Consider the following 12552-nt stretch of genomic DNA (forward strand, 5'->3'; position numbering starts at 1 on the left):
CTCAGTTCAGAGCAGAAACGCTCAGCAGAGATCACTGTGGGGAGAACAGAGCAGGAGAGCGACACAGAAAGAGGTAAAACATGTTTAAATATCCTTTTGGACTGTAAACAAAAGTTGTTTAACTGATTCTTCCTTAGCTAGTATCATAAAAATGCTTTTCCACATTCCTTGATTTTCTGGCAAAGTAAAGGTAAACTCTGCTAAAGAAAGAAAGCTCAGGGATCATAGTTGGTGCATTCAGGGTTAGGGTTAGTAAATGATTCAGGGGGGGGGGGCAAAGCTGTGAAGCTGTAGAAAAGTTAACTTGCAGTATATAGGTTCTTTTGAGAATCGATGTCACAATTTTCTTTACCATAAGAAATGTCAGAGTAGTCACACCTCTGGGTAAAGTGTGTTAATCTCGCAACTAAGGAATAACTGAACGTGCAACATACTGTATTAAGATCTACGATGTCAGCTGCTGAGCTTGCTTTGGTTCAGTTCCTATGTTTCCTGCACTTTCAGTGTAAAGTTTGTCCTGTGGAGGGAGAGACTGACTGCATCACATCAGGATGTTTGTTCTCATCTGGGCGATTCTGCTATTCACTGTGACAGGCAGCAGTACAGAAATGGGTATGCATCTTTATTATAATCTTGTTATGATGCCAACATTAAGTATATGAACAAAATAGATACAATAGTTTGCTATGATCCTTTAAATAAATGTTTTCCTGGAATTACAAGCATTCAGTTTTTCCACCAACTCATTAGTAGCATTCCTTACAGCATCTAATAACTAACTTGGAAACTTGATTGATAGTGAATTAATCTGTTAAAACAGCAGTTATAGCCTCTAAAACAAATGCAGTCATTGTAGTAGCCTTCACCATTTAATAAATTAATTGTATTATATCATTGTGTATTGTCAAAATTGGAATAAACTGTTTCCCCCTGTTTCCATCAACAGATGCATCAGTGGGGTTGACAACACGCTGTGACTATGGATTCTGTATGACTCTTAGTGAAGCAGTTATAACAGCAGAGGCTGGACTCTGTGTTGTGATACCATGTTCTTTCAGTACAACTTCAGGCTTTACACCCCAACACTTAGTTTGGTACAAATGTGAACCATTGAAATCAAGATGTGGCGATTCTGACATTGTATTCCACACCAACAAGAAGAACAACATTCAGTCCAGGTTTATGGGACGGATTTCACTGTTGGAGCCTGAAGTGAGTCAGAAGAACTGCAGCATCATCATCAACGACCTCACTGTGTCAGACTCTGGATCATATCGACTCAGAGTTAAAGGTGTTCTGTATGGGAACACAGATGGATATACATTCTTTTCAAAAGCAGCTGTCTCTGTTAAAGGTATGGAGAGCTACAACAAATATATAAAGTGAAGATGTTCATGTGTGTGCCTATGAACTGCACCAACATATTTGGTGTATTTATAATCTTAACGGGGCATGAAGTAATGTTTAGCATTTGTCGACCTCTGTGGGCAACCAGTAGTAACTGCAGCAGTACCTGATAGAACGCCTTCTTATTGTCCCGTTTAAATGTTAAACAAAGTATCTGATTATTTTAGCCTGAATTTAAGTGACGGACCTTCAGGCTGCTCACCTGACTCCATTCGTGGTCTTCCTGCTCTTCCATTAGGTCTGATCCAGAAGCCCACAGTGGTGATTCCTCCTCTGGCAGAGGGACAGCAGACCACACTGAGCTGCACTGCTCCTGGTCTCTGTTCTGGATCTGATCCCAAAATCACCTGGACGTGGAGAGGAGCAGGAGAGAAGGACTCTCACATCACAGGAAACCTCACTGCTTTCAAGACTGAACACCTGACTGCTGTCACACAGAGACTCAGCTCAACTCTGACCTTTAACTCTTCAGCTGAACACCACGGCACCAACGTTACCTGTAAGGTCAGCTTCACAAACAACATCACTGCAGAGGAGACATTGACTCTGAATGTGACCTGTGAGTAGCATGTGTATTTGTTTTAATGATGGTTTTCTGATCTGTGTCGAGTTTTACAACATCAAGTGTTCTTGTGTCTCACAGATGTGAAGGAACTTAAAATGAATGGGATTAAGAGTGTGAAGGAGGGTGACACTCTGAATTTGACCTGCAGTGTTGAAAGCTTTCCTCCATCTCTCATCGTGTGGACTAAATCTTCTGACAAAAACATGCAAAATGGAACAGAAACAAATCTGCAGAACGGCACTGAGACCTTCCTGAAGGAAGAAAGTGGATTGGCCTTTTTGTCCATTTCTAACGTGACAAAAGAAGATTCTGGACTGTACATCTGCACAGCAAAATATCTGAACAACACACTGATGGGAAAAGTTGTAGATGTAAAGGTCGTGTGTAAGTACATTGTACAACTGTTCAGAACATTTCTTGTAGTATTTTCTTCTTGGGTAACTGTAAGTATCAGAGCAACCTTGATAAACCTGCCAAATTCCCTTCCTTTCTTCAAATATATGTTGTTGTTTTAACGGCTGAAGAAATGTTCCGTCTTTAATATGATTTTAAATAGTCCTTGGATCTATGGAGGCAATGTGAAGGTTCTCAGCCTCACTGGAGCCACATGTTAAGGATGTAACAAACTGTGTTCTCTGTTAAAGACACAATGTTTAGAGTGTGGCGCCCTCCAGTGGTATTTCATTTTCTTTCTTTTTAAACTGTTGCAGAAAACGCAATCAGAAATTCTTTTAAATTTATATTTTTTGTTTATTATATATATCTCATATTAATTATATACTTTATACACTGCTGTATGCTTTTTCTGATTTTTTTGTATTTTGAATTTATTATTGTATTACTATATTTAATACAGTCTTACAGACATACATTATGGCTGCTGCTTTTCTTTTCCATCAGGACTACTTGACTTGTTATATTTGCATTGATGTACATATTAGACAGATACTCCCAGAATTCATGTATATGGTCTATAAATATTGTGAGGTATTATAATGTGGTCATTTTTTAAATAGTTTTAATTGAACAACAATCTTTAAATCTGTTTTCAACCTTTATCGTATCTAAACTTCAAATATTGTGTTCATGTGCTTCACAGATATGAGGAACATTGTAATCACAGGGAATACAGCTGTTGAGGTGGGAGACGCTCTGAATTTAACCTGCAGTGTTGAAAGCTTTCCTCCATCTCATATCACATGGACCAACACACACCTGTACAACGGACCCGCTACTGACCTGCAGAGCGACACTGGATCAGCCACACTTGTCATCCCGAATGTGAAGACAGAATATTCTGCACGGTACATCTGTACAGCACAACACCTGAACACGACTGTGACGACATACGCTGAAGTAACAGTGATTTGTAAGTAGATTGTACTAATCTTGAAAATGAAGTTTATGTTCACGTTTCAGAATTTTCTTGTGATTCTGCTTTTATTGTGTTTTACAGTGTTTTCAAAGATCTTAAAAAACTCTGGCTGTGTGGTTCAGTCGGAGGTCCTGAATTGTGTGTGTATCACTGAAGGCTTTCCTTTACCCACCATCACATGGCCGCTGTTGAAGAAACACACAGAGTACTCTGTCATTACATCTGTGTCAAACCACACAGTCAACAGCACCGTCATCCTACCTGCAAAAGACCTCAGCAACACTTCCGTTGAGTGTGTCAGCAGCAATGGACATGGGGAAGCAAAACAAACCTTCACCATCCTAAGATCCAACACGTCGGAACAAGCGGGTACATGTTCTCAACTAAACTTCAGCATTATATCATTTTCACTGTGACCTTTTTGTACTTAGACAACAGTTGGGCAAGCGGTCAGAAGGAACAACTATTGCATGTATATTCATTCAGAACGAATTGGAAAGACATTTTTTCTTGTTTCTCTTAATTTTCAGGTAAATTCAATGAAATATTAAACATTGTTTCACGGCTGGAAGTCATCATTGCCTTTTTGATTGGGATACTTCTTTCAGCAGTCCTTTGCTGTGTGGCCACACAATGCCTCAGGTACAGCTTTAAATCAAATAGCTAATTCATAGTTTTGTTTGTGGATAATCTTCATACATAAACGCACATTTGTTGCTGTTTTTAAATATTTTCTTTCACCCCAGAAAAAATAAGAAGAACTCTGTAAAACTGGATGAGACTCTGGAGATGGTGACCAGCGAAGAGGATCCACTGGTGTTGTGTGTGAGTGACGAGGCAGCGCTGATCAAATAAGAATTATTACCATTACCTGTTTCTCGCCTCAAAGGTTTTCTTAAACATATTTTAATGTATTTAGCTGTAAAATGAGTCAGTCGAGCCAAAAGCAAGCACCGCCCACCTGCCGGAGCAAACCTTCCCATTTGTTATTGGTCAGCTCACAGCCAAGCAGCTGATAGGAGCCACTGAGGATGAAGCAGCTGTTGCCGGAAAACTCAAGCAAGCACAACTTCTGTGCTCTGACTGAACGTACCGGGAGAGAGAGGTGTCGGGACCCTTTGTGTAGCTTTGCAGTGCAATACAGACTGGTCTGATTAACATTAATTTTACTTTGATAAAAGCAGATACTACAATCATGAGAAGTCATCTGTTCGAGGCAAAGACACAAAAACTACTTCTGCAAAATTGCATTGTTCATATTTGCCTGTTTAGGCACAATGTTCGCAGTGTCACTGCAGGGACAATAATCTTTCATCTGCATCGTGTGTTGACATGAACAGTGTTTCTGTTCATCTTTATTCTCTATGCCTTTATAAAAAAAAAAATGAAATTAATGAATGGCAATTTAATGCTATTAAATATGCCTTATCATTAAAAATAAAAAGACTGGTAAAAATAGATTAGAAACGAGAAAGTCTAACTGGTCAGTAATGTCAATATACCAGATACAAATGTCACAATACACAATTGATGAATGTAGCAGCTGCTGAATGAGTTGTATCATTGACATTGTACCTGACAGATGGATGCTGCTCAAGCAGTGGAAGAGGATCAGACCTACCAAGAGGCAGCTGAAGGAGGAGGAGCTGTGGCAGCAGAGAGAGCAGCCACTGATCTCGATGGTGGACCCAAAGATGTGGAGTACGCTAGCATCAATTTCTCCATGTTGACAAGAAAGAGTCAGAGGGAGGCAGCAAAGAAGCAAGAGACCACAGAGACGGAGTACGCTGAAATTAAGAAAGAGGTAAAAGAGGAAAGAGATGACAATGGAGGAGAGGAAGGTTGTGTGTTGGAGGGCAAAGAGGAGGAGGAGGCGCAACCTTGTGTTCCTAAAGAGGAGGAAGAGGAGGATGTGGCAGTGTACTCCAATGTGAAGGACATAATGGGTGAGATTTGAGCACTGTTGCATAGTGGAGTTGCGCTACGATGAATTCTTTGCTCTCATCAGTTGTGATGGATTGATGTACTGGATTGACACACCTGTGAATGAATGGCGTCCTGTGAGCAGCTGTTTTCTTCAAACGTCACATTCAGCAAGCGGTAAACTGAAGTGACTGAGACGCATCACACCTCGACATGTGGGAGGCTGTGCAAAGCCATTCATTCAGCTCAGGGTGGAATGGAAGAGAATTTCTTACTCAAATGTTTTTGTGCTTTAATGTGTTTACCGTTCATAAACTTTCCAGATAAGTTTGACCCACATCAATGAAAAGTTGACACCGGTATTTTGGGACAACCACCTCTGCTCTGAGTGTTCTTTTGTTTGATACATTTTATTTAACCAGGATAAGCATGGGTCTTAAGTGTCCCTCTGGTCAGCCCAAAGCTCTTTAGAGGCCCACATTTCTCTGCCTCAGGTACAAATGAACCTTCACGTTCACCGTGTAGCAAAGAGGTTTCTCTTTTTCAGCGTGCTCTTGGGATGGCAATGCTTTGTTAGACTGCTTTGGACCAGACTGGAATATCTCAACTATGATGGATGTTCGTATACAGACTTAAACCTCAATGTTTTGAATTTCTCCATTCTGTTTTATATATATATTATTATTATGAAGAATTACTGAATTACAAATTACAGCTCGGTATGCCTTTTCTTTTTTTAGCTTTTCATTTGATCAGTGTTTTCAAACTTATAACACATTTAGCCCGATTTGTCTCTAAAGGCCTGTTAGTGTTCTTTAGTAAGAAGTCATACATTGCTTCCCTTTTTTTAATGTGTTACAGGAATCATCTTGACTCAAGTACTAAAAGTAAACAGTATCTGGCACATGTGTTTGTCTGAATAATGAAATCTTTGAGTGGTCCGTTACCACGAAGCCTTTCTAACTACAGAACCTGTGAACACTGCAGAATGTACCAGAAGTGAGTGTTCAGTATGTGTAACTGATGAGGCCAAAGGTGAAGTCAGTTTATTATCTAGCACCTTGAAGTCTCAACAGGAAGTCATTGGAGAGAATCAAGTGATGCTTTATTAGGCAATGTTTAAGTGAAGAACCACTTCAGGGACTTTTCTGAGAACATAAATGTGTTACAATAAACCATAGTGTTAAAAATAGAAGTTCTTTCTAAGAGGCTTCATGCAGCTGAAACAGGAACTAAGATTTAAATACTTTTTAGTTGCAGGTTTTTAATGCACTTAATCTTTGATGGAAGTTGTACATAATTAAACTAATGATTAAACTAATGACTTTTACAATGGGCCATCATTATTTAACTGCCGATATTAACAAGTAATACAGACCATTCACATGCATGCACATCACTCTGCGCGTAATGTATCATGCCTACAATGTAGAAGGATAGTTTGTACATAGAATGTTTGGTTTCTTACAGTGACACAATTTTCTCAAGCAGCCATATGGTACTTCCCCTTTCTCAGTTGTTCACCCCTTCACAGTCTTGTACCTGATCTAATAAATAAATAAATAAAATAAGACTTGGTTCACTTCACTCTTTAGTATTTAAGTTGCACATTATCAACATGATATATTAAATACACATATGATATTTTGGAGACTTTAGGTCCAAGAGAGGCAGTCTAAGTCAGATCACTTGTAGAGAAGCTTCCTGGAAACTTGATGTAGCGCAAAGAGGGAAGAAAGTGCAAAAGGAGGAAGAGTCAGTTCAGAGCTGAGAGACTCGGCAGAGATCACTGTAGAGAGAAGAGGGAGAGAGAACGAGACAACAAGAGGTAAAACACTTCTCTTTTCTTCTTTTTTATATCAAAATATCAAGATTAAATTCAATGAAATTAAATGAAACTGAAGAAGTCATTCTTCCCTAACTGATTGAAGTTTTGAGACTGCCTCTTTTTACTGGCTTTGAACTAGTGTGTGCATTTAATTGAGATAGTCTGGGGTTGGGGGGTTGTAGAGGAAGCTGCTACAGATAATTGAAGTTCATTTATTCAGCAGCTTTCTGTAACAGATATTACAAAGTCTTTGGAAATGACTTAAACTCACTCAGATCTTAGCCACATTCATCAATGTTACTTCCAACAAACGTGAAGATAAAACATCCTGTATTTAAATCTGAGCCGTCAACCGTGGAGGTGTTTTTGAAAATGTTTTGTACTTCTGCAAGGAAAAGACACCGACTGTCGTAATCATCGAATCAGGATGTTTGTTCTGATCTGGGCGACTCTTCTCTTCTTTATCAGAGGCATCGCTGCTGAAGCAGGTATGCCTCTTCATTATAATGTTAAGATGCCAACAGTAAATATATGAACTAAAATAAATACTTTTACATGATAAACGTCCTCATTAGTAGCATTCCTCACAGCATCTACTGACCTGGAAACTGATGAATATAAATTGTTATGCAAGTGATTCTTGTTTATCAAAGATGTTCTGGGTAAAGAAATGTTAAATGCTGAAATGTTGTTTACTCAACGCTGCTGACAACAGCTGTTTGAAAGACAAACGGTCGTCGTATCCTTCCTTCACCATTTATTAAATATCATAGTGTAATGTCATATGTATTGTGTATTTATATATCTCCTGTCCCCGTTTTTGTCTGACTGTTTTCATCAACAGGTGCATCACCAGGAGAGAAAAAACCCCCTGACAAAGGATTCTCTATCACTCTTAGTGAAGCAGAAATAACAGCAGAGGCTGGACTCTGTGTTGTAATACCATGTTCTTTCAGTAGTACTTCAGGCTTTACACCCCAACACTTAGTTTGGTACAAATGTGAACCATTGGAATCAAGATGTAGAGATTCTGACATTGTATTCCACACCAACAAGAAGAACAACATTCAGTCCAGGTTTATGGGATGGATTTCACTGTTGGAGCCTGAAGTGAGTCAGAAGAACTGCAGCATCATCATCAACGACCTCACTGTGTCAGACTCTGGATCATATCAGCTCAGAGTTAATGGTGTTAAGAATGATGGGAACACAGATGGATATACATTCACTACAAAATCAACTGTCTCTGTTAAAGGTATGGAGAGCTACAACAAATATATAAAGTGAAGATGTTCATGTGTGTGCCTATGAACTGCACCAACATATTTGGTGTATTTATAATCTTAACGGGGCATGAAGTAATGTTTAGCATTTGTCGACCTCTGTGGGCAACCAGTAGTAACTGCAGCAGTACCATCAGGACTACTTGACTTGTTATATTTGCATTCATGTACATATTTGACAGATACTCCCAGAATTCATGTATATGGTCTATAAATATTGTGAGGTATTATAATGTGGTCATTTTTTAAATAGTTTTAATTGAACAACAATCTTTAAATCTGTTTATCGTATCTAAACTTCAAATATTGTGTTCATGTGCTTCACAGATATGAGGAACATTGTAATCACAGGGAATACAGCTGTTGAGGTGGGAGACGCTCTGAATTTAACCTGCAGTGTTGAAAGCTTTCCTCCATCTCATATCACATGGACCAACACACACCTGTACAACAGACCCGCTACTAACCTGCAGAGCAACACTGGATCAGCCACACTTGTCATCCCGAATGTGAAGACAGAATATTCTGCACGGTACATCTGTACAGCACAACACCTGAACACGACTGTGACGACATACGCTGAAGTAACAGTGATTTGTAAGTAGATTGTACTAATCTTGAAAATGAAGTTTATGTTCACGTTTCAGAATTTTCTTGTGATTCTGCTTTTATTGTGTTTTACAGTGTTTTCAAAGATCTTAAAAAACTCTGGCTGTGTGGTTCAGTCGGAGGTCCTGAATTGTGTGTGTATCACTGAAGGCTTTCCTTTACCCACCATCACATGGCCGCTGTTGAAGAAACACACAGAGTACTCTGTCATTACATCTGTGTCAAACCACACAGTCAACAGCACCGTCATCCTACCTGCAAAAGACCTCAGCAACACTTCCGTTGAGTGTGTCAGCAGCAATGGACATGGGGAAGCAAAACAAACCTTCACCATCCTAAGATCCAACACGTCGGAACAAGCGGGTACATGTTCTCAACTAAACTTCAGCATTATATCATTTTCACTGTGACCTTTTTGTACTTAGACAACAGTTGGGCAAGCGGTCAGAAGGAACAACTATTGCATGTATATTAATTCAGAACGAATTGGAAAGACATTTTTTCTTGTTTCTCTTAATTTTCAGGTAAATTCAATGAAATATTAAACATTGTTTCACGGCTGGAAGTCATCATTGCCTTTTTGATTGGGATACTTCTTTCAGCAGTCATTTGCTGTGTGGCCACACAATGCCTCAGGTACAGCTTTAAATCAAATAGCTAATTCATAGTTTTGTTTGTGGATAATCTTCATACATAAACGCACATTTGTTGCTGTTTTTAAATATTTTCTTTCACCCCAGAAAAAATAAGAAAAACTCTGTAAAACTGGATGAGACTCTGGAGATGGTGACCAGCGAAGAGGATCCACTGGTGTTGTGTGTGAGTGACGAGGCAGCGCTGATCAAATAAGAATTATTACCATTACCTGTTTCTCGCCTCAAAGGTTTTCTTAAACATATTTTAATGTATTTAGCTGTAAAATGAGTCAGTCGAGCCAAAAGCAAGCACCGCCCACCTGCCGGAGCAAACCTTCCCATTTGTTATTGGTCAGCTCACAGCCAAGCAGCTGATAGGAGCCACTGAGGATGAAGCAGCTGTTGCCGGAAAGCTCAAGCAAGCACAACTTCTGTGCTCTGACTGAACGTACCGGGAGAGAGAGGTGTCGGGACCCTTTGTGTAGCTTTGCAGTGCAATACAGACTGGTCTGATTAACATTAATTTTACTTTGATAAAAGCAAATACTACAATCATGAGAAGTCATCTGTTCGAGGCAAAGACACAAAAACTACTTCTGCAAAATTGCATTGTTCATATTTGCCTGTTTAGGCACAATGTTCGCAGCCTCCGCTGTCACTGCAGGGACAATAATCTTTCATCTGCATCGTGTGTTGACATGAACAGTGTTTCTGTTCATCTTTATTCTCTATGCCTTTATAAAAAAAAAAATGTAATTAATGAATGGCAATTTAATGCTATTAAATATGCCTTATCATTAAAAATAAAAAGACTGGTAAAAATAGATTAGAAACGAGAAAATCTAACTGCTCAGTAATGTCAATATACCAGATACAAATGTCACAATACACAATGTTGATGAATGTAGCAGCTGCTGAATGAGTTGTATCATTGACATTGTACCTGACAGATGGATGCTGCTCAAGCAGTGGAAGAGGATCAGACCTACCAAGAGGCAGCTGAAGGAGGAGGAGCTGTGGCAGCAGAGAGAGCAGCCACTGATCTCGATGGTGGACCCAAAGATGTGGAGTACGCTAGCATCAATTTCTCCATGTTGACAAGAAAGAGTCAGAGGGAGGCAGCAAAGAAGCAAGAGACCACAGAGACGGAGTACGCTGAAATTAAGAAAGAGGTAAAAGAGGAAAGAGATGACAATGGAGGAGAGGAAGGTTGTGTGTTGGAGGGCAAAGAGGAGGAGGAGGCGCAACCTTGTGTTCCTAAAGAGGAGGAAGAGGAGGATGTGGCAGTGTACTCCAATGTGAAGGACATAATGGGTGAGATTTGAGCACTGTTGCATAGTGGAGTTGCGCTACGATGAAGTTTCTTTGCTCTCATCAGTTGTGATGGATTGATGTACTGGATTGACACACCTGTGAATGAATGGCGTCCTGTGAGCAGCTGTTTTCTTCAAACGTCACATTCAGCAAGCGCTAAACTGAAGTGACTGAGACGCATCACACCTCGACATGTGGGAGGCTGTGCAAAGCCATTCATTCAGCTCAGGGTGGAATGGAAGAGAATTTCTTACTCAAATGTTTTTGTGCTTTAATGTGTTTACCGTTCATAAACTTTCCAGATAAGTTTGACCCACATCAATGAAAAGTTGACACCGGTATTTTGGGACAACCACCTCTGCTCTGAGTGTTCTTTTGTTTGATACATTTTATTTAACCAGGATAAGCATGGGTCTTAAGTGTCCCTCTGGTCAGCCCAAAGCTCTTTAGAGGCCCACATTTCTCTGCCTCAGGTACAAATGAACCTTCACGTTCACCGTGTAGCAAAGAGGTTTCTCTTTTTCAGCGTGCTCTTGGGATGGCAACGCTTTGTTAGACTGCTTTGGACCAGACTGGAATATCTCAACTATGATGGATGTTCGTATACAGACTCAAACCTCAATGTTTTGAATTTCTCCATTCTGTTTTATATATATATATTATTATGAAGAATTGCTGAATTACAAATTACAGCTCGGTATGCCTTTTCTTTTTTTAGCTTTTCATTTGATCAGTGTTTTCAAACTTATAACACATTTAGCCCGATTTGTCTCTAAAGGCCTGTTAGTGTTCTTTAGTAAGAAGTCATACATTGCTTCCCTTTTTTTAATGTGTTACAGGAATCATCTTGACTCAAGTACTAAAAGTGAACAGTATCTGGCACATGTGTTTGTCTGAATAATGAAATCTTTGAGTGGTCCGTTACCACGAAGCCTTTCTAACTACAGAACCTGTGAACACTGCAGAATGTACCAGAAGTGAGTGTTCAGTATGTGTAACTGATGAGGCCAAAGGTGAAGTCAGTTTATTATCTAGCACCTTGAAGTCTCAACAGGAAGTCATTGGAGAGAATCAAGTGATGCTTTATTAGGCAATGTTTAAGTGAAGAACCACTTCAGGGACTTTTCTGAGAACATAAAGGTGTTACAATAAACCATATTGTTAAAAATAGAAGTTCTTTCTAAGATGCTTCATGCAGTTGAAACAGGAACTAAGATTTAAATACTTTTTAGTTGCAGGTTTTTAATGCACTTAATCTTTGATGGAAGTTGTACATAATTAAACTAATGATTAAACTAATGACTTTTACAATGGGCCATCATTATTTAACTGCCGATATTAACAAGTAATACAAACCATTCACATGCATGCACATCACTCTGCACGTAATGTATCATGCCTACAATGTAGAAGGATAGTTTGTACATAGAATGTTTGGTTTCTTACAGTGACACAATTTTCTCAAGCAGCCATATGGTACTTCCCCTTTCTCAGTTGTTCACCCCTTCACAGTCTTGTACCTGATCTAATAAATAAATAAAATAAGACTTGGTTCACTTCACTCTTTAGTATTTAAGTTGCACATTATCAACATGATATATTAAATACACATA

General features: G+C 39.2%; 2 protein-coding genes across 2 annotated transcripts; both read left to right on the forward strand.

The window, feature by feature from the left end:
* LOC115021065 (myelin-associated glycoprotein-like) lies at positions 1-6843 on the forward strand. The gene is made up of 10 exons (XM_029451195.1): positions 1-73; positions 505-612; positions 947-1354; positions 1646-1966; positions 2051-2356; positions 3072-3341; positions 3429-3716; positions 3878-3989; positions 4094-4172; positions 4930-6843. Exons 2-10 carry the CDS (start codon positions 552-554, stop codon positions 5302-5304), a joined length of 2220 nt encoding a protein of 739 aa, XP_029307055.1. The 5' UTR covers positions 1-73; positions 505-551; the 3' UTR covers positions 5305-6843.
* A 682-nt stretch (positions 6844-7525) lies between these two features.
* On the forward strand, positions 7526-12490 carry LOC115020997 (macrophage colony-stimulating factor 1 receptor 2-like). Its single transcript, XM_029451110.1, has 6 exons — positions 7526-7586; positions 8709-8978; positions 9066-9353; positions 9515-9626; positions 9731-9809; positions 10576-12490. The coding sequence occupies exons 1-6, from the start codon at positions 7526-7528 to the stop codon at positions 10948-10950; spliced, it is 1185 nt and encodes a 394-aa protein (XP_029306970.1). The 3' UTR covers positions 10951-12490.
* The last annotated feature ends 62 nt before the right edge of the window (positions 12491-12552 follow it).

Source organism: Cottoperca gobio, chromosome 16, assembly GCF_900634415.1.
Source record: "Cottoperca gobio chromosome 16, fCotGob3.1, whole genome shotgun sequence".
NCBI lineage: Eukaryota > Metazoa > Chordata > Actinopteri > Perciformes > Bovichtidae > Cottoperca > Cottoperca gobio.